The sequence below is a fragment of the Tetrahymena thermophila genome (genome assembly GCF_000189635.1).
Source record: "Tetrahymena thermophila SB210 genomic scaffold scf_8253823, whole genome shotgun sequence".
NCBI classification, from domain to species: Eukaryota; Ciliophora; class Oligohymenophorea; order Hymenostomatida; family Tetrahymenidae; genus Tetrahymena; species Tetrahymena thermophila.
Window position 1 is genome coordinate 75,138 of NW_002475930.1, and position 22,061 is coordinate 97,198.

The following is a 22,061-nucleotide window of genomic DNA, read 5'->3' on the forward strand; positions in this document are numbered from 1 at the left end:
AGTGAATTAAATTTCTATTTAATTTTTATTTTTCTCAAAATTTAATTTTTACAATTAAACAATTTCAGGCTTAAAATTTAAAATCCAAATCAATATTATTAAAAAATTTATTTAAAGTGAATTCAGTTTTCTTTTTTGTTTGAAATCATTTAGAAAAATATATTTTTATAGATCATCAATAAAAGTCATGTTCAAATTCAAAAAAAATGTTTATTAAAGAAAGTGAGCTGATTTTATGATTTATTAAAATATTTTTCTTGTTTCAAAACTAAAAAACAAATACTTTGTTTAAGTTAAAAGTTTATTATAAAAATAAATAAAATTAAACAAGTTGAAAAACTTTTATCAATTAATATTTTTATTTTTAAGATGGCAATAGACGCTTAATGAAAATAAATAGCAGTACTAAAATAATTAAATTTGAAATATAAATTAGACATATTTGTTTGTTTTGTACAATTATTTAAATAAATATTAATCCATTTCAAAATAGTTTATTCATTTTTTTATTTTCAAATACTGATTCCATACTCTTTGCATAGATTTTTGTAGCAACACTCATAGTAGTCTCTTTCACAAGCAACTTCTGCATAATTCATTTTAGCTTCAATTGCAGCACTTTCTGCATATTCTAATTCAGATTGAAGTTAGTTCTTTTCTTGTTAGAACAACTCTTCGCTTGAATTAATCTTTAGATTTAGTTATTTAATTTCAACATTTAAGGCATTTATTTGTTTGTTTAGCTCATAAACTACTTACTCTTGTTCTAAATTCATGTCTTATATTTGATCTTTAAGTTGATTAATTTGGTTTTCTTTTTCTTCTAATTGAGATTAGAATAATTCTATTTATTTCACATCTACTCCTTCATTTTGGGCTAATTTCTTTTGAATTTATTTTTTTTCTTCTTCCTTTTAAGCTATCTTTTCTTTTAAATTGGCTATATCACTATCATTTTGTTTAATTATAGCCTCTTCTTTAGATAAACTCAACTATAGAGCCTAGATTTACTTATTCAGATTCTATTTCATTTCGTTTTCTTAACTCTTTTAAGACTCAATTTATTATGTTAAGCGGTTAACTTGTTCTTATTTTTCTTAAATCTCATTCTTTTATTTTTCAAGATTTTGCTTAAGTTAGCTGATTTCACTCTTCAAACCTTCAGTCTCGCTTAAAATTTATTTTTTTTCTTGCTTTATTTTTTCTAAAGCTTCATTTTTTTTGGTCAAAGTCTCTTCAGATTGTTAAATCTTAGTTTCTAAATTAGAGAGCTTGGTTCTTAACTCTTTGCTTTCTTCAAATAATTGTTATTCCTTGACAGTCATTTCCTTAATCTTTTATTCCATGTCACAGTTTTAAGCTGAATAATAAATAAAAAATTTAATTAAAACTCAATTTTAGTTTTAATTTTATGGAAGTAATTGTAAACAAGATAATAAAATAGTTTATTTTAAGTAAATTTTATTTAAAAAAAATAAATATTTAAAAGCATATTCAAAACTTAAAGTGATTAATTTTTTGATAACTTAAAATAATTAATTTTTTACCTGTTAGAGAAGCTATTTCATCTGATAATTAGTTTTGTGAAGATTTTTCATTGATGACTTGTTCTTTAAGGCTTTTATTTTAATTTTTTTCTGAAGTAAGTTATTCATTTTTTTCATTAAGTTGTGCCTCTGATTACTCAATTAATTGCTTTAAGTGACTAATTTATTACTATAAATTTTATTCCTTCTTTAATTATGACTCAGTTTCATGCTTATTTTAATCAACAGCACTTTAAAGGTTTTAATTTTATTATTATAATTCTGTATTTTTTGCATTCAATTATTTTATTTCTTGTAGTTTAGCTGTCAGAGTATCTTAAAGATGAGATATTTCTGCCTTGCTCTTCTCTGTTAATTCAAGAATCTGCTTGTCACTTTACTCTGTAAGGGATGAAGTAGCATTTTTAATTTGGCTTTTCAAATTCTCTATGTTAGCTTCTTTTTCTTTTAATTTAATTGCTGAGGATTCTATCTCTGCCTTAAACTAATCAATTTCTTTTTCATTTTAAATAATCAAATTGGTCTTCTCCTAAATTTTTTTTTCCTATTCAGTAATAATTTCACTAAAAGCACTGATTTCTGCATTCTTTTCTGCTATTTCTTATTCATATTTTTCATTTAGTTGCTCTACTTTTTCAAATTCACTTCTTATTTTCTCAAACTCAGCCTTTACATCCATAGTCTCATCTGAGTCTGAATTCATAGAAAATGATGAACTGCTTCTTCTATCTCTTATCATCTTTTTCAATTCTTGATTGAAGCTATCAGCAGCTTACTTCTTTTGATGCTTTTGAAATTAATTAAAAATTATCATTTAATAAATAAAATGTTTTTCTTAATTGAAAATTAATTACGAATTTTTCTTCATAAATTTTAAGACGATCTATTTCTGCTAGCAGTTAGCTGTTTTCTTCTTTATGCTTTTTGTTAAATTCGAATATTTAAGCTTCATATTCTTGAATTTTTGTTTCTAATTATTCCTGCTTTTCTATAATTTAATCTTCTAGTTTCTTTATTTGTTCTTCTTTAGCTTTGATAGCTTCATTTGCCTCTTAGGATTTACCTTCCTGACTGTTGTTGTGTTTTTGTAGCTATTCAATTTGCTCGTTTAATTCATCAATCTGCTTTTACATTGATTGCTCCTATTGTAAAATCATATTTTCATATTGTTGTTTTGTTGTAGATAGAATTTTTTCGTGATATGACTAAGTTTCATCCATTTAAGCTTCCAACTCTTTAATTTTCTATTGATATTTCAATTCAATTTTATCAGATTATGTTTTCTATCCTTTTGAAATAGATTGCTTCTCTTCCTCAAGAGATTAGGCTTGAAGCTCAGCGTTTTTTAGCTTTTCCTCACATTGGCGGAGCTCTTAAAGCAACTCCTTTTCATTGTTTCTAAATTAGCTATCGATTTCGTGCATCTTTTCTTCATAACTTTTAATAACTTCTCTTTCTTTTTCTATGATTGCTTCTTCTTTTAAGCTTTACTCCTAGGTTAACTAGTCTTAGAATTTTTACTACTACTTCTCAACTTCCTATCTTAAATTCTCAAGCTATTCATCCTTCTATTAAAGAGTAACCTTGATCTATTTAAGTTCTTCTTCTAGCAATTCAGCTTTCTTTAAAAAACATCTAATTCAATAAATTAATAAAAACAAAATAAATGCAAATACATTATTTTCTGATTAAACAGATCTTAATTGATCTCTCATTTGCTAATTTTCATAATCATTATCTTTTAAACTCCTTTCAAGGCTTTGATTTAATTCCTATAATTCTTCAATTTGTTTAACTTTCTGCTAAAGTTCATTTGTTTTTTCTACTATAGAGTCTATTGCTCCTTTCTTTAACTTCTCAATTTCCTCTTCTTATTTTTTATTATCATTTTAGAGATTCTAAAAATTTCTAAATAATTCCTATATTTTTAACGCATAAAAATAAGTAAGTAAGTAATTAATACATTAATTGCTTAGATTAAATTATAATTTTTTGTACTTGGTAAGTAGGTGCCTCAGACATTTCTAACATGGCAAGCATTTCAGGAGAAGGTTTCATCAAATTAAGCTTTTCAATTTCTTTCTTTAAATTATTGATTATAGTTTGATTCTCATCAGATTTCTTATCTTTGCTGCTTTTGTTTAGTTCTATATTGAGCTTTCTCACCTTATCTTCTAATTCAGACCTTTCTTTGATTAAAGACTCTTTTTCAATTTTCTCTTTCTCAGCATCTAATTTATATTTTGATACCTCCTTCTATGCCTTTTTATCATTCATAGCTGCCTTCCTTTCTTGGTCTGCTAACTATTTTTCTAGTGTTTTCACCTACTTCTTCAGCTATAATTATTTTAATAATTTTTTTGAAATCACATCAATATATCATCATAAACAAATCTATAATAAATGGATTGGTTGATTAAAAAAGAAAAAGCAAATCAATAAAACTATTTGTTTTTTACTGAGTCTAAGCTATCATCTTTTCCTATCATCCTAATCTAAGTTTAAAAAGTTAATCTATAATTTTGGTGAAAAAATTTCTTTTTATTTTCTTCTCTCCTTTACTCAACTAATAAACACCTATTTACTTCAAAATTTATATTTTGATAATAATTTATCAATCATTCAATCAATAAATCAATAACTTTGAATAGAACTTTATCTGAAGGAAATGCAATTAAAATTAAAAATGTATCCTTCTTATATCTTGCAAAGTAATAAGATTTCAATCCAATACTATTTCTTAACTAATATAATAGCAAGTAAATTTTTATAAATTTATTGATTACTTAAGTTCTCTTCTATTACTCATGAAACAATAAATATTGCTTAAGTATCCGTAAACATATGATTCATAATCTTACATTAGCCACACATTTTACTGCTATTACAACAAACTAAATATTATTAATAAAATTAAAAATTTATATTTACTCTCATATTAATACAATAATACTGGAATTAATATAAATCATATTTATTTTCATGAAACAATAAATTTGATTGTTACTATTAAAAATATTTGTATGTTGTAAAAATATCAAATATTTTATAATAAACAAAATTTTAGTCTAATAATCCAAAATAAATTTAAAAGGCAGAGATTAATAAAAAATTAACAAATATCTTCTCAATGATATATGCATACTTACTTTCATCATAGACTAAATATTTTTGTTGCAAAAATATCAATTCTTTTATATATAATGAAATTTTAATTAATTAATGGTAAAATTTAAAAAACAGAGACTAAAAATAAAAAAAATATCTTCTCAATCATAAATAAATAAATACTTACTTATACATAAAAAAACTAAATATTTACAATTAGTAATTTATAATAATAACTTCTAAATAAAAACTGAAATTAAAGCTTAAAGTTAAAATATTTAATTAAAATTATATTGTTGGATTTACTTTTGTCACTATCTCAAAATCTTTTTTTAATAAATAAATAAACAAAATTAGATAATAATAAACAATTAGTAAAAAAGTAATTTTTATTAAAAATATCTTTTAAGTAAATGAAAAGAAGAATATTTTTGTTTTTCATAGAAAATTAACTTAATGATCATTAGTAAATAAATTAATTATTTTATAGAGTAAAAATTATATAATTGTATTAAAAATAAATCCAAAAAAAAAATGTAAGTTATAAAATTAATTTATTTAATTTAAGATTTCAAATAATAATTTAAACATTTATTTTAATATGATAAATTTAAAAAAAAAATCATTAAATATATTATATGAGTTAAATATCAAAAATTAATATTATATATTTCTAATGATTATCATGTAATTTAATTTAGAATAAATAAACAATTTAATTCATTTTCAGAAATTTATGTCTTTAAGTCTAATTTAATTAATTAACAGAAATGAATGCAAATTTATATGTCTTTAGATTATTTTTCTCTTTATTTATTTATAGTTTAATCTATCTCTTTTTAATTGACTTACCTAAAATATTCATTATGAGCTTAATTTTATTAAATTAATTTAAAAAAATTCATTATTCCTTTTGCTTGCTTATCAAATTTATGAGTTTTTCTTTTTCCAAATTTTGATCTAAAATTCAAAATATTTATTAAAAATGATATAATCTGTAAAAAACTTGTAAATTATTTTAATTTAGTCAAAAAACTAAAATTTTGATAATCATAAAGAAATAACATCTTATTCTACTTTAAAATGATCAAACGTTTTTAAAATGATCTAATTTAAAAAAATAAATTCAAGTAAAAATTTACAAAAATTTTGAGAAGATGATTTTATTTATAATTATTTTATTTTTTAATCAACTAAAATTGACAAAATATTTATTTGCTTAAAATATTCTATTCCACGTGTTAATTAAATTTAAATACATAAATATAAAATGAGATTATTATCTATTCTCAAAAATTATTATTTATTTTTTATTGTATTAACTAACTTATTAGAATATCTATCACTATTTACATAATTAAATCTTATTAGAAATATTATGATCGATCAAGCAAATTCTAGATTAAATAAAAAATAATAAAAATAATCCAATTCATTGAAAAACTTTTAATTATAATAATTTGAACAAAAATACAAACAAATAAAAGAAAGAAAAAAAAAATAAATAAGTAAATAAATAGATAATTTTATACACAGTCAGCTAATAATATTTTTAAAATAATAATGAAAAGAGTCTCTTTTGTTTTTGTGCTAGCTTTAGCACTGATGATTAAATCGATAAGCTTTTAAAATATTTAAAACATTGAAAGTGAAAGTTTTGAGGAAGATTAGATATGTAGACAAATTGATGAGTTTTCTTAGAATAATTGTAAGAAATGCTTATCATAAGATTAATTGATTTAAATGCAATAATTTTAAAATGCATAAGCAAAAAAATATTCATAAGGTTAATTTTATGATTATAGTAACAATATAATAATTGATAGATTATTTGATGGAGCTTTTGATATTATGAGCCATAACCCTTTTTATCATTTGCCTCATGTTACTATTGATGATTTCTACATCTAGTTTAGCTTACCAAATTTCGAAGATTCAAAATTACTGAATCCATCTATAAGTTTTATGTAGACTGTAGAGATTACTAAAATCGAAGCAATAAACTAAGTTGGTTCTTAGTAAGCAATTGTTAATTCTGAGTAATCTTATTCTGATTCATCTAATTCAGGCAGCTTTAATTTTGGAGATAACGATGAATTAATAATAATTATTTTTATAATAATTGGAATTTTTATTATTCCATACCCATTTTTATACATAATGAGAAAAATGATTTTAGATTACGGATACAATTTACATAACCTGTTCTTATTTAGCGTATGTACCAGCTTATTTGTGGCAGAGTTATCTATCCAACTTTACTACAAATTTAAGAACTAATTATTTTTGTTTTTAAATCTTTACACAATAGGAGCATTAACAGCATCCACAAGTCTACTCTTAGGAAATAGTGAATTTGGAATAAATTTCGTATTACTCTCTACTCTTTTTACTTTTTTAGTTTTATTTTACTATTTAATAAGAACTGGTTAATTTGATAAATAATCATGGTGATTATAATTATGAACAACTAAGAGTAATTTAAGTCTTAGGCAACTTAAAAATAGCTGTGCAAAATATTTGTGTATGCATACATGTTTACTTATTTGTTAGTCCCTTATATTATTTTGGAATTTTACTCTTTAAACTTTTTTAGTTTTTTTTGACCATATAACTTGTTAAAATAATTAATTAATATTATGATAAAAGAAATGATTAATTTTGAGTAATTTAAATCTAGGCAGATAGGTTTAAGTTAGAAGTGCAAAATACTTCTGAGTATAACAATGCATTCATATTGACTCTTTCGTAAATCACTAATTTTATTTTTGGGACTTATTAAAATTGAATGTTTAATATGTTAATTATAATAAAAAATATTACAAAAAAGATCAGAATAGATAAATTAAAAATAATTTTTTTAAGTTTAATCTTACTTAAATTTAATTTATTTTAATTCTTTTAAATTTATTTTTTAAAGATTTATTTATTTTATTTTAAATTATTTGTTTAAAATTTCTTTGATTATTGATATTTTTATTTTATCATTTATTTTAAATTAGTATTAATAAAAGAGATAGATAGATATTATGGCGATGGACTATAAATGACTATAAATCGTGTTAAATATAAAAATAACTTTAAAATTAAATTTAAAGATGTTAAACAAAATATATTAATTTATTTATAGATATTATATTTTATTTACTTACAATTTTAAATGGTGCAATAATAAATTATTGTTTTTAGGGCTAATATTTCAATTTAAATCTCTAAGGTATAATACTACATTTTATTAGCCATTAGCTTCAAAGCTTAACTTTGGACGAATGTAAAGATTAAAATAGCAGCTTGAATATTCATCAAGGTTTTCCTTCCTTAAACTATCTTCTAGATCTTTGTTTTCTACTACTGTTGAAATAGTTTAGTAATTTACATCTTGAAATGTAATTCTTAAGGGATATTCATTAAGATAAGCAACTTCAATTAACATTTCAGTAAGAACTATCTCGTCAAAAAATCCCTTCATGTAATTCAGTTCGTTGATAGTAGAAAAGAATATCTGATCTCTTACAAATTCTAATTGATTTAGATCACTTGGGCTGATAAACACAGGATTTATCTCATATCTAGAAAAACCTATACTTTATAATTGAATTTCAGCTTATTATTCAGCAAAAGAGGCAGAAATTTAACTCTAAGTTGAAAGCTAATTCTAAATATTTTGATAATCTATTTTGTAATTCATTAGGAGTATAACTTACTTAGCTTTTAATTAACTAAATTCATCAGAATTTCCCCATACTTTAGCTTTGAAAGACTATGAATTTCTATCAACTAAATGCAAATATGCAAAACAGTTTTATTCAGGATATTAAAAATTATCCAACTTTTGAATAGAATAATATTTCAAAACGCCTAAAATGTTATAGACTTTATGTACAATGTGTCTTTTTAAATCATATTATATTTCATGTAAATTAGATAACTGCAAGTTTGGATAAGACTTTATCTAGTCTGATTTCAAAGTTTAATTTTAATGCATATGAATAAGCCTTGGAGCTCCTTTTATAGTCTTTGCCTGTGAATATTACCTAATAAAAATATCATTCAAAAACAAATTAAAAACAAAGTCAATTAAATTTACTTAAATTCAAAAATGTCAGCCATTTCAATCAATTATATTTCAAAAGCATATACTTAATCAGGCTATAGATTCTATGATATGAAATCAAAACTTACATCAGGGACTTATTATGTATAAAGAATTAGATTTAAAACTTATAATTCTCCTTCCTCATTAATTACTAATAAGTTTAAAATCTGATAAATATCTTTCTCAATTACTCCTATAACTCTTATAAAGCGTGCCTTTAAATAAAGCAAATTTGATTCGCCATTGGTTTATTTAACACTCTTATTCTAACCTATCAAAAAAATCTAATTTTATGGATCTATCAAAGAGCCTGGCTCATCAATATCAAAAATATAGAATGAGCAACATTAGCATTACTCAATTTGTTTTAAGCACTATTCAGAATATCCATTTTAAATATCTTGCTTTTTATTCTAAACAGGGTTTTATGAAAATTGCATATAGTTTCTACCAGCGTAATGATATGTTTGATACATTTTTATTATTTATTTATTTCTAAAAAATTTTATTAAATAATTTAAAAAATTTTTAGTTGTTAAAAATTTGTAAATAATTAAATTTTTTTTGTTTAAGCGCTAAACTAATCAGAATCATTCATCTTAGAAAAAAAATATAAAACACAAAATCTAGTTTTTTAAGCTAAAAATAGGTCTACTTCATCCATCAATATGAATGAATGTATTAAAGTTTTTATGAAAATTTACTTTAAATTTATTAAAAATATTCTAAATTTTATTAATTTTCTAAATTATTAAAATAGTTTAGTTAATGCATTATTCATTCATTCATTTTTAATGATAAAAAATTTTCTTTTCACTAATAATTATTTTTATCTGTCTGTATAAATAAATTATCTTAAATTATTTTTATTTGTTTAATAAATTATTTTTGTTTGTTTAAAAAACTATCTTAAATCTATATTTGTTTGAATTTATTTTTAACACATTACTTAAAACTATATATTTGAAAAATAAAGTCTTTAATTTTAATAATTATTTTTTTTTAAATTAAAATATTTTTGAAAGTAATTTTCTGAATAAATAATTTTATATAGAAATGAGAATCTAATTTTGTATGGATTTATAAATTATTAATTATTATTAGATTGTTAATAAATATGTTAATAAAATACAATATTTATATTTATTTATTTTTAATTAATTACTTTTTTAAAATTTATAATTTATTTATTTAAATTAAATAATTATGTCAAAATCATTTTATATATTAAATTACACCATTTGGAAAAATCACCAAAATAAATTCAAAGTGATTGATAATTGCTATAGGGCATATGTCAAATAATTTATAGTTATTGTGCTAGAGTAAATCATTTTATTATTATGGATTAAGAATTTGATTTTGGAAATTTCTTCTAGCTTATTGATTACCAAAATTTAAATAATTGAGTGTATCAACTTCTCTTCTTTGTTAAATTCCAATCGAATTGAAAAGCTAATTATTAAACTAATTTTCATTTAAAGAGCTTTATTATTAATTTTATTGAAAATACTCAAAAGGAGTTGATTAATTGTTATTTGTTTAGTTTTATTGAAATTACAAAAGAGATTCTTCCCAAATCTGAGAAAATGTGGGTATATTTTATTTTGGGTTATTATTTTATGGATACACTTGCTTAATTTCCTTTTTTTGTTTTGAAGATCTTTATGATGGAATTTATGAATTCCTTTCTTTTTACTTTGAAGCTATGCTTAACTGAGACTAGCTTAGAAGATCATCATTTTATATGTCTTAATTATTTTAGTTCAAAGACAAATTTTGAGATCTCATACATTTTCTATCTTCTTCACTCTGATTTATTTGGCTTTCAATCAAACTATTTGAATAAATTTAGTTGTTATTTATGTTATTTTGATTAGCAGATGTTTGCATATTTTAATTACTGTTTTCTATATTTAAACCTCTGTTATAGTTTTAAAGCAACTCCTAGGCTTGATAACTTCCAGATGTATTTGTTTAGTTATTGCTGTGATTAAGCTAGTTTTATTATAAGCTTAATTAATTTTGCTAAAGATATGCAGAAATACTAAATTTAGTATGCAAGGATATAGTTTTAATCCTCTTCTTTTATATAAAATCATAGAAAAAAATAGAATTGTTATGATAAAAAGGTATAGCTGACTAGTTGTAAAATAAATCAAAAAAATCAATGAGCCTATGATGCATTTTAACTTCGAGTTATCCATCGTAATCTCTCTGCAAATATGTTTCATTCCTATCACCTTATATGACTATTAACGTTAATTACTAATCATCTATAATATTTTCTTCATCAGAATCATCTATCTAATACTTATTATTTAGCTTCTTACTATTCACATTAAATGCATCTTTTATTCTCACAGAAGTGCTGAATTTATAATTCAATCCAATATTGTGAACAAAATTTTTTCTCTTAATGTATTTATTTCCTATGAAATCCCAAAGTCCATATGATCCATCTATTAAATTTAGGGCTATCAAATATTTATAAAATACACCATCATATTTGACATTGTACAGCATAGTGCAGCTATATATTCCTTCAAAAGGTACATCAAACTCAATATCGCTTTTGTATTTTGAAATTACCTTTCCAGTTAAGCTATTCAATATCAAAATACCTTATTCCTCTTATACAATAGCTATTAGCTATGAGTTTTTCACTTCAAAAATGTCTCTGATTTCGTAACCGCGTTTTTCAGCATATATTCTCCTTTTTTAAATTTTCCTATTCTAAATTTTCAAAGTTAAAACCTCATAAAAAACTTCAAATGTGATCACACCAGGAAGGAGCTAAGTGTCAAGAAATTCTCTGCTCACTAATATTGCCATCTTTTCTTAGCTGAGCTTTATTATTTTGATAATCTAAACATTCCCAGTAAATTTAGTATGGTAAAGAATCTTTCTATTTACGAAGTCATAATAGTAAACAGAATTAGTATTACAAAATACCAAAATGTTAGAATTATATTTTGAAATTGAAGTAATTTTTCTTTCATTTTGCATTTCACTAGAAATATCAGAATCAGATAGCCATAATTCTAAATAATCATCATCCTCATCATCGTCTTCATATTGATCATCATCATCCTCTTCATTATTCTCTTAGTTACCTTCAGGTTCTTCATCTTGTGCTTATTGAATAATTCCATTGAAATTTTAATTATTTTATTGATTTAAAATATTAGCATCTACTTGAGGTAATTCATTTTAGCTTAATACATTATTGCTTTGATTCTAATTTTATTGATCTCCTTGCTATTAGTTATCACCCATATGAGCATTTTAATGAGATTAATTTTCATGCTTTTAAACTATGTCAAAAAAATTATCTTATCTAATAAGATATCCAATAAGATTCTAAATGTTGTATTCTTTTCTTTCAATCTGATTTAAGAGATTTTAAGCAGTATCTTGAATTTTTTAATAATTTATCTCTTTGCTAAACAGAGGAGTTGTAAATAATTTATTAGTATCATAATGAGGATCACAAAAATCTTTCAAAAATTTGTGTTTATCTTCCTTGCATCTTAAATTTACTTCTTCAAAGTGAGCTTAGATATCCTTCATTTCGTTTTCTTCATATTTATCAATAGATTTTTGAATTTTATAAATCACTCTTTTCATCTACTGAATTCGTTCTGTGAATGTTTATTTGCGTTGATTAAATAATTCATATTCTCTTTCTAATATTGTCTACTAATAGCTATCTAGGGATTAAACATACTCAGAGTGATTCTAATGATATCTATAGCATTTTGGACATAAATATTTATTCTCAGAACAAAAACATGAAAGGCAAACAAATTCTACTTTACTTTTATGCTATTTGCACATAATTTCTTCATTTACACTTTATTTGTTTTAACTAAAAATGTTATCTAAATTATCATCTTTAAATATACTTCCATCAGATCCTAAATGATTTTATTCTTCCATTTATTTTCTTATTCTACTTTAATTTATTTTACTTTGAATAAAAATCTGATTATTATTATTCACTCACTCACTAATTAATTAATTTTAAAGCTAAATTGTTGTGCAAAAAATAAAAAAATTTGTTGGTATCATAAAAAATATATTTTTAAATTTAAATAAATATTTCTATTTTCAGAAAAAAAATAGCAAGATTGTTAGAATTTATTTAATAATAAAATTAAAAATTTAATATATTTCTCACTTTCACTCAAAAAATTTTAGCACAAAAATAGTAAAAATAAAAAATATCATCAGAAAAAATAAATCTAACATTAAAAAATAAGCTAATTAGAAAAATAAGAAACAATATTAAATCTTTGTTTATAAATATCCTTAACATTTTTTTTGTAAATAAAAAATTAATCATAATAAATTGAAATTATAAAAAAACTTACAAATTTAAAATGGAAATTTGAAAAAATAAATTTACTAACTTGTTTGAATCAAAAAATTGTATTTACTCAAATATAAAAAAAAAACAAATTTTATTCCACTTATAAAAATTAAAAGTCATATATTGCTAAAATTAAAACATTTAAACTTATTGATTTAATATATTTGCAAACATTTATTTATTTTCAGAAAGAATCATTTTTAGAAAAGGTGAGGAATAATTAAACAAATCTTTTTAATTTCTAAAGTTTCTTAGAGAACTTATTATAGTTGCATCCTTACATACCATCTATACTGTATTTCAGTTTATATTAAAATATTTAATAAAAAATTATTCAAATTTAAAGTTTGTTTTGTAAAAAGTCCAGTTTTTTTGAAAATTGTTTAAAAATGTCAATTAATTTTTAAATTAAAAACTTATTTTTATTTTTAAGTTAAAAAGAAAACAAAAGTAATAAAAATAAATTATTTTTACTCAAGATTGAGAGTCAAAGTCTTAAGATTAATACAATTCGCTAAATCTTCTATAAATTAATAGCAATAATAAGTATCGTAGGAGGAATCGGAGCTTTATCAATAAAATTAAGATTTATTTAAAAATTATGAAAAATAAATTCTTCAAATTATAGTTTAAGTAATTTTAAAATTAAAATATTTTATTGATTAAATAATTAGGTAATTTAGTTGAGTTATTGCTAAAAAATAATTTAAATTATGCTTCAATCATAACTATTATACCTTACTCCTAATTCCAAATATTCAAGGCTAATTATTTGAGTCAAACAAGAAAATAAGTAATGTGATTCTTATAAATTAATTTCATTATTTCTATTAAATTTAATTATAAATTATTATAAATCATATACCAGAAAAAGAATTTATAAATTAATAAATAATTGTTATCATTAATAAAATAATAATAACAATTAACAAACAATAAATTAAATTATTAATAATTTTTACCTCAAATCTAGTGATAAGTTTCTCAGATTTTAGCACTTAATTAAACCCAAATATAAATTTTGTACTCCTTTGCTCTTAATGTAATTATTACTTTATTTTTATTAAATTTATTTTAAAGATATTTAATTAAAATCTATTTGCTTTCAATTATAAATAAATTATCAATTAATTAAAAAAATTAAAAATTTAAAATAAAAAATATTTTACCTTATATTAATTTTCAAAACATAAATATTAGTTAACTATGTTAAAACAAATCCTAAAGATGATGCCCCTTAATCATCAATATTATTAAATCTTTATTATTTTTAAATAAATTAGATCGTTGATGAATCAAGTTGTTAAGTTTAATTAAGATTAAAAATTAGATTTAAATCAGAATTTTTGAATTTTAAAATTTTAAAAAAAACAAAAAAATAACTAACTGTTTATTATTTAAGGAGAATGGTTAATTTTTATTATTTTTCACTTAAAAAGCTTAAACTTTAACATAAAAAATGTTTAAATATTTACTCAAGATCAAGAGATAAAAACGAAAGATTAGTACAACGAGCCAACAATGAATATAAATATGATAATTGTTCTTCAAAATTTTAATTATATCTACAAATAAATTTATTATTAAATTAGCATTTAGATTGAAAAAAGAAGTTTAACAAAATTTCATGAATAAAAAATTGTCATTTTAAGAATAAATCAGCATTAAGCAAGGATAAGGTAATTTCTATTTACTTTAAGAAAAATGTCAAAGAAGTGAGATTTAAACAATTTTATTCATCAGAAAAGAAACTCATTTCATAATTTATTCTACTAAAACTATAAAATTATATTTTAAATTTAAAATCGATTTATTACAAATAATTTTTTTTTAAATTAAGTAGAAAAAATCAAATATTAGCTAATAAAAGCTTGAAGATATTTTTACTCTAGAATGAATGTTAAGGTAGTAAGTTTAGAAGCTTTTGATATTATTGATCCTAAAAGAGACACATTTTGTATTGAATCAAATCTTTTAATGTATAAGTTTAATTAAAATTTTTTATAATTAATATTTTATAAAATTAATCTAGGATTTAAATTTAGTATACAAAGTCACATTTGATTATGATAAGTCGAGAGTTAAAGTTGTAAGCTTAGTTACACTTGACAAAGAAGTATACAAATTTAATGCACCTTCGCCTTCTATTTAATTATTCCTATAAGATATAAATTAATAAATCTTTAAACTAAAAAATAGATATTTACCATTAGTTCTCGATAATTTGAACAAAAAAACGAATTAATTAAAATTTAAAAAAATAATATGAGTTATCGAAAACCAATATTTATTTATGAATAATTAATTTAATAAAGTCAATTTATAGTACATTTAATTTATTAAATTATTTTAAGAAAAATAAATATAGTCCTAAAAATTTATTAAACTAATTTACTTTAAAATTAGTTCCAAAATTGAGAGATGGATACAATTTGATAATTGTAAACCTAAAACTGAAGCTCCACCATCGCCTATCCAATTAGATCTTTTATTATATATTTTTTAAATAATAAATTAAAAATATTAATAAAAAGAAGAAAAAATTAAAAAATATTATGGCAAAAAAAAATCTCTTAGAACTAAAATTTTCGAAATGTTTTGGAGTAAGTTTATGATTAAGACCAATAAAAAAAATGAAATATTTAACTGAAAGTTATATTTACTCTAATATTAATGTTAAGACAGAAAGATTTGAACACATCTTTAAAGGAGAGACTAAATCAGAAACACCATATTCTCCAATATCGTTACAGCTTTAAAAATAATCAATTTTAAAATAATTAAAGCACTTAGATATAGAAAAATGAAATTCATAAACTAATATAAATAGGATACTAAATTAATCTTTCTTTTATTCAAATAATTTAAGTAAAATAAATATAGATAAGATAAAAGTTTTAATCTAATGAACGAAGAATAATTTAATATACGATAAATCTAGCTTTAAATTTTAGAGATTAATACAATTTGCTAACTAAGAGCCTAAGTCGGATGCACCTTTTGCTTCAATTTCATTATAGCTAAAATCAAAATAAGTTAAAAAGACAAATATTTATTTTATTTATTTTTAAATAAAAAAATTGATAATTTTTCAAAAAATAAATATTTCATTTTAATTATCAAAAAATAGTTAAAGAAAGAAAGAATTAATTAATTCATTTTTAATTAAAGAAAATAATTTAAATTTAATAATTTCGAAGAAATAATTATAAATTATTCCATTTTATAGCTGCTTAACTAACATAAATGAGTTATTTTTACCACAACAAAAGTTCCAAGTTCTATAATTTAGGACACTTAGATAATGCAGAACTTATAGCTAAGACACCTTATTATTTAATGCTGTTAGATCTTTTTATATATTTAAGTTTATTTAATATAATAGTTTAAGAATAAAATAAAGATTATTGTCTGTCTCATTAATATTTTTATTTTTTTAAATTATTTTTGAGTTTTTTTGAATTTTATTTAATTATAAAAAAGCATAAAAATTAATTTTCATAAAATTAAAATTAATTTACTCTAAGTTTAGATTCAAAGTTTAGAGGTTAGAGCATTTTAGAAAAGCAGATCCTAACTATTAAGCTTCTTATATCCCTATTTAATTTCGCCTTTTATTAAATTAAATATTCATTTTATTTCAATAATTAGAAAATAGTAATATTATAGAAAATAAATAGTTTAATAAAGAAAGATATTTAAAAAAATTTTCTAATAGAATTTTTTTAATTTCATTCATAAAATATTCAAAAAAATAAAATTATTATATCAAAAAATTGCAATAAAATATTATAATATGAATTAAAATAAAATCTAATTTAATTTTATGATAAATATTTTTACAGCAGGACAATTTACAAATTGGTATGAGACTATAAATCAGAGCTTACAAACTTTTTTTATAAAATGAATATATAATTATTCATTAAGAATTAAAATATTCAATTACTTCTTTTAGGTTATTATAATACTAATTTTATTCTATCATTTTTTTTTTTATGCAATAACTTTGTAATTAATTTATCAAAAAATTTTTTAAAAAATATAATAATCTTTTTGTGTCTAAAAGCTTGTGAAATTAATTAATTAATTAATAAATTAAAAACAAATTATCAATTATTAATAAAATTTAAGATTATAATCAAGATATTCTATATATTTTAATAGAAATGTATAATCTATTTTTTTTATTGATATAAATAAAAAATTATTATTTTGAATAAAACATTTGAAATCTATTTAATAATATTTTTTAATATTTCAAAATATTAAATTAAAATAATAAGATTATGATTGATTGATTGATACTGGATAAAAATCATTCATATATCATATTTGAGATTTGCAAAAAATTTATATAAAAAGTAAAAAATAAGTTCAACTAAGATTAGTTATAATTTATAAAATACTTTATGATTTTTATATGCTAACAGAAATCTATATGTTTTCTATCTATTAATTAAATTCAAAATAAGAATATGCACATTTTGATTACTTTTAAAGATATTCCATTTTTGTTTCAAGCTTTTTACAGTATTTTAAATCATAAATATCCTTAAAATTTGTGAATAAAGGAAGTCATTTAATTTTTAAAAAAATACTCCATCACAAAAATATAGAATTTAGTAAATAAATATCTATCTCTAATCTATTATAAGAATTTATATAGTTTAAATATTTTAGTTAAAAAAAAAAACAAATAAAAAGCGGCGTAATTATATTAAATAATGCAAAAGAATCAAGTAAAAAGCTAAATTAAATGTTAACTAAAATTAGATTTAAAGGCATGTTAAATAAATTAAAAGAAAAATAATATAAAATGTTAGACTCATGAAGGGTTGGCTGTAAATAAATAATTACTGAGTTTTGTGAATAGAAAAATAAATAAAGTTAGAAATTATTTAATTAGCATAAATAAATATTTTACTGGATTCTTTAAATTTACACTAAAATTAGAACTAAATTCACATTTAGGCATCTAAAATAGGTCTATAATCATAAAATTTGTTTATAGCCAGTAAGTAACATTGCACATTTAATTTTTAATAATTGGTCAAGTAAATCTTTAAAATTATTTAATTATGATTTCAAATGTTTACAGCTTACTTACAAATATTTCTAATGACTATTCATTAAAAGATTATACATAAACGTTACATAACTAATTAATTAATAATTAATTTACATGTTTATTCTCATCACTGGACATATAGTTAAGAAAAAAATAAGAAAGAGAGAGTAATAGACATCAAATAAATTTTTCTTTTTTAGACTAAATCTTATTTTTTCAAATAAATTTATTAAAGTCAAATAGAAATCCTACCCTCTCAATAAAATATAATAATTTGAGCCTTAATTATTTTGTAATCTGTTTAAGTCAGTAAGAAAGAAATTATTTCATCAAAAATCTAACTAAGTTAAAAGAATTCTTCCAATAAATTATTATTAATGAGTTTATTTTCTATTTTGTTAATTTTTCCTTAAAAATTAACATAAAATTCAAGTGTACTAGTGAATTTTTGTAAAATTTATTTGCTAAATAGAACTTTTTAGGAATGAAATCGCATTAATATTTTTCACACAAAATTAGTTATCATTAAATAATTGATTTGATTCGGGTACAAAAATTAAGTTAGGGTATTACAATATATTATTAGATGCATTCTTTCACATATGAGTTTTATGTATGTACTGTACTGTACTAATAAATTAAAAATTTCTATTTAGAAACACAGTAAACAAACAAACAAACAAAAAAGGTTTTGAAATATAAATTTACTTGCTAAAAACTAAATGTAAACAATATACTACTATTTTTTTTAAAGAAAGTTTCATGCTAAGCAAATTCTTTTTGATTAATAATTTACAAAAGCAAAAAAAATAATATCTTTCTTTACCCCTAAATTTGGAAATTTGGAGAAGAAATTTATTTTAATAAAATTTTTTTAATAAAACAATACAAATTTAATTTGCAATTACTTGCTTAAATGAAAGGCTCAATCTAAAAAATACACATTTTTTCACTTCTATTTTTAAATCTCATTTTTGATTGAAAATTCTTTTTTCAGAAATTCTTCTACTTTCAATAATCAAATTGACTAGCTAAATCTAAAGGCTATAGTCTTTTTAAAATCTTAATTTGTTTATCAAATGATAATATGACTAATTTAATTAGAAGTGTGCTGATGATTTTTCAAAATTATTTATTTATTTATTTATTTTTAAAATGCATATATAATATTAATGTGAACTGATTAAATCCTTTTTTTCTTTGCATTTAGTTCTTTCTCTCTAATTTTCTTTTTTAATGAATGTTTTTGTGAGAAATTAAAGACTTTTTCTTCATTTGGAAAATTTTGGTATTATTTGCAGCCACGAATTTTCTCACTTAAAATTGGGAAAAAACTTGATTTAGAAAATTAAATGAAATTGTGTAGATTAGGTTTCAAATTAGAAATTGAATAAGAAAATCAATTAATTTATGTAAGAATGAGAGATTGATTGATTGATTTAGTGGGTGAATGAATGAATGAAAACCAACTAGATACATACATAGATAGATAGATTTTTAAGTATTAAAAATGCAATTAATTTTTTTTATAAAAAATTTGTAAATATTATTAAAATTGTCTATACTTGTGTGTAATGTATATATTGAATGAATATTTTTATAAAAATTTCTTATTAACTATTTTAATAGACAGAATAGTTGTGATGTTATAAGTGTGTGTTTAGTTTGTAATGTTTAAGTGTTTTTGTTATGTTATGATATGATATGCTTTTTTATGTTTATTAAAAGTAGATAATTATAAAAAGTGAATTTTTTGTTCTTATTTTGGTATGTTTCTGATTCTATTTAGCATTTTAGTAAGTGTCATTCGTTAACCAAAGAGTTTTTTGCAAAAATTAGAAATTTGCTTTGATTTTAAATATTTATTAATCTTGTTTGTAATTAACTTTAATTATATTCACGCTTGAGAGTAACTTTGCTTGTGATTAAAGGTAATGAATGCACTTGAATTGAATAATACCCATTCATCTTTATAGCGCAGATCATTAAAATTATAATTTACTATATCCAATTTATTTTAAAAATTATCTGATTTGCTCAATTATTTTTTTACCTCTCTCTCATTCATAGTTTTTCAATCCAATTCATAAACTGATATATTTAGTTTATACATGATAATATTAATTTTAACAGTGTGTTACATCTACACTTCATAAAATATTTATTTTGAGAAATCTTTTTATTTTTAGTTAGTTAGAGACATTATCACTATATTTTAGGGAATTTAGTTTAGTTGACCCACGAAATACATTTGATTATCTATTAAAGCTCCAATTTTATTAATAATTGTTTTTGTGAGTTCCTTTTAGAGTTTTTACTTAAAATGAGAAACTTTTTGAAATGCGAAAGAAATTGCTTAGTTATTCGGAGATTTAATAAATTCAGGTGAACAAAAAATTAAATCTTACATCATATTTTTGCTTATCTATAGATTTTTCGAAATTTGTTGAGCTCATTTTCAATAGTTTAATTAAATGTCACTTGACTAGTGAACTTCTTATAAAATTAGTACATTTTAATTAAAGAATAAATTAATATTTTAGAAGTAAGCTAAATTTAGTTCATATGATTAATACACTAACTATAATTCTTGCTGCTAATAATAGATAGACAAATAGATATTAATAGTAATTATTCCTTAGTCATGTAAGGAATACTTTAAAATATTTGTAACAACTAATATACATTCTAATTTAAAGAATAGTTTAAAAATGTTAGTTAGATCTTTGATTTGGTGAATGAGCAAGTTGAAGAAAGAAATATAGTTAAGAGGATTTAATATATAAAATAAATAGCATGAAAGGTATATATACTTATCATTATTATTTAGTAAAAAATTATCAATCAAAACTTTATAGACAGTGAAAGTCTGATCTTACTTTAGTTAATAAATTTTTTGTATATTTAGTAGATAAATAAATAAAAGAATGAAGTTAGCAATTCTTATTTACTTATTTAGTTAGTTGGTTTCTTTGTATGTTTGTTTGTTCGTTATTTAGCTACCTATCTATTTGCTTTGAGAAAGAAAAAATATTCTAGATAGCTAAAAAACTAATTAGTTTATATTTGCATATATATGTATGCATTTAATTACAAATAAGAATTAGTATGATGAGGGAAAGATTATTGAGATAATTGATTAAAGCAAAAAAATTAAATAGGAACATTTATTAGTTTATTTGTTTGTTTGTTTGTTTTGTTAATATATCTTGTTTGGTTGTTTGATTGTTATTTTGTTAGTATATTTTTTATGTTTATGTATGTATGTATGTTTTATTATAGTTTGTTATTTTTGCAATTATTCATTTATTTATTTAGTAAGAAAATAAGTTAATTTGCAGCCATTTTTTATCTTCACTTTGATAATTAGTTAGTATTTTACTCTCGTAAATTAATATTGTTATTAACAGTTCTGATTTGAATATTAATTTCTAAGAGAGCATAATTAATTTGTGTTCCCTATGTTTTTTTTGTGTATAAGATTGTAACTATGATCAATTTTACCCTTTTTATTTTAATTAATTCTTTAGAAGGCAGAAAATTATATTTTGGGATTGCACATTTATAGTTATGTCTTAATTCGAATCAATAAATGAATGCTTGTTTTCTATTTATGGGATTTATTTTAATTAGAAGCTGTAAATTATGTTGTTTGTGAGAAATTTTTAATTAATTAATTAATCTGTCTGTGTATGATTGTGTATATATGTATTTATGTGATTTTCATCAAGTGGTCAAAATTTATTAAAAAAGGAATAGATAGTTAAGAACTGTATTTTTTATTAAGAGTATCAAAAGAAGCAAGTGAGAAGGAAGTAGGTAGGTAGGTGAGATTGGTTACTTATTTAACATTTTTAAAGGATT

General features: G+C 20.7%; 6 protein-coding genes across 6 annotated transcripts; 1 reads left to right on the forward strand and 5 right to left on the reverse strand. All coding sequences in view use genetic code 6, as the record gives it.

The window, feature by feature from the left end:
• Window positions 1-512: 512 nt before the first annotated feature.
• TTHERM_00678010 (hypothetical protein) lies at window positions 513-4,036 on the reverse strand (the record flags this gene model as incomplete). The annotated part of the gene is made up of 6 exons (XM_001027777.1): window positions 513-1,360; window positions 1,548-2,334; window positions 2,402-3,169; window positions 3,224-3,466; window positions 3,546-3,884; window positions 4,007-4,036. The coding sequence occupies 6 exons, from the start codon at window positions 4,034-4,036 to the stop codon at window positions 513-515; spliced, it is 3,015 nt and encodes a 1,004-aa protein (XP_001027777.1).
• Window positions 4,037-6,218: 2,182 nt separating this feature from the next.
• TTHERM_00678020 (transmembrane protein, putative) lies at window positions 6,219-7,109 on the forward strand (the record flags this gene model as incomplete). The annotated part of the gene is made up of 1 exon (XM_001027778.1): window positions 6,219-7,109. One exon carries the CDS (start codon window positions 6,219-6,221, stop codon window positions 7,107-7,109), a length of 891 nt encoding a protein of 296 aa, XP_001027778.1.
• Window positions 7,110-7,854: 745 nt separating this feature from the next.
• TTHERM_00678030 (hypothetical protein) lies at window positions 7,855-9,227 on the reverse strand (the record flags this gene model as incomplete). The annotated part of the gene is made up of 2 exons (XM_001027779.1): window positions 7,855-8,689; window positions 8,743-9,227. 2 exons carry the CDS (start codon window positions 9,225-9,227, stop codon window positions 7,855-7,857), a joined length of 1,320 nt encoding a protein of 439 aa, XP_001027779.1.
• A 739-nt stretch (window positions 9,228-9,966) lies between these two features.
• TTHERM_00678040 (hypothetical protein) lies at window positions 9,967-12,693 on the reverse strand (the record flags this gene model as incomplete). Its single annotated transcript, XM_001027780.3, has 1 exon — window positions 9,967-12,693. The coding sequence occupies one exon, from the start codon at window positions 12,691-12,693 to the stop codon at window positions 9,967-9,969; it is 2,727 nt and encodes a 908-aa protein (XP_001027780.2).
• A 617-nt stretch (window positions 12,694-13,310) lies between these two features.
• On the reverse strand, window positions 13,311-17,114 carry TTHERM_000678048 (kinase domain protein; the record flags this gene model as incomplete). Its single annotated transcript, XM_012801020.1, has 16 exons — window positions 13,311-13,419; window positions 13,601-13,693; window positions 13,864-13,953; window positions 14,089-14,178; window positions 14,296-14,385; window positions 14,602-14,691; window positions 14,821-14,904; window positions 15,014-15,097; window positions 15,177-15,284; window positions 15,522-15,611; window positions 15,790-15,879; window positions 16,057-16,146; window positions 16,388-16,477; window positions 16,648-16,737; window positions 16,970-17,019; window positions 17,076-17,114. 16 exons carry the CDS (start codon window positions 17,112-17,114, stop codon window positions 13,311-13,313), a joined length of 1,377 nt encoding a protein of 458 aa, XP_012656474.1.
• Window positions 17,115-20,655: 3,541 nt separating this feature from the next.
• Window positions 20,656-21,924, reverse strand: TTHERM_000678049 (transmembrane protein, putative; the record flags this gene model as incomplete). The annotated part of the gene is made up of 1 exon (XM_012801021.1): window positions 20,656-21,924. The coding sequence occupies one exon, from the start codon at window positions 21,922-21,924 to the stop codon at window positions 20,656-20,658; it is 1,269 nt and encodes a 422-aa protein (XP_012656475.1).
• Between the last annotated feature and the right edge of the window lie 137 nt (window positions 21,925-22,061).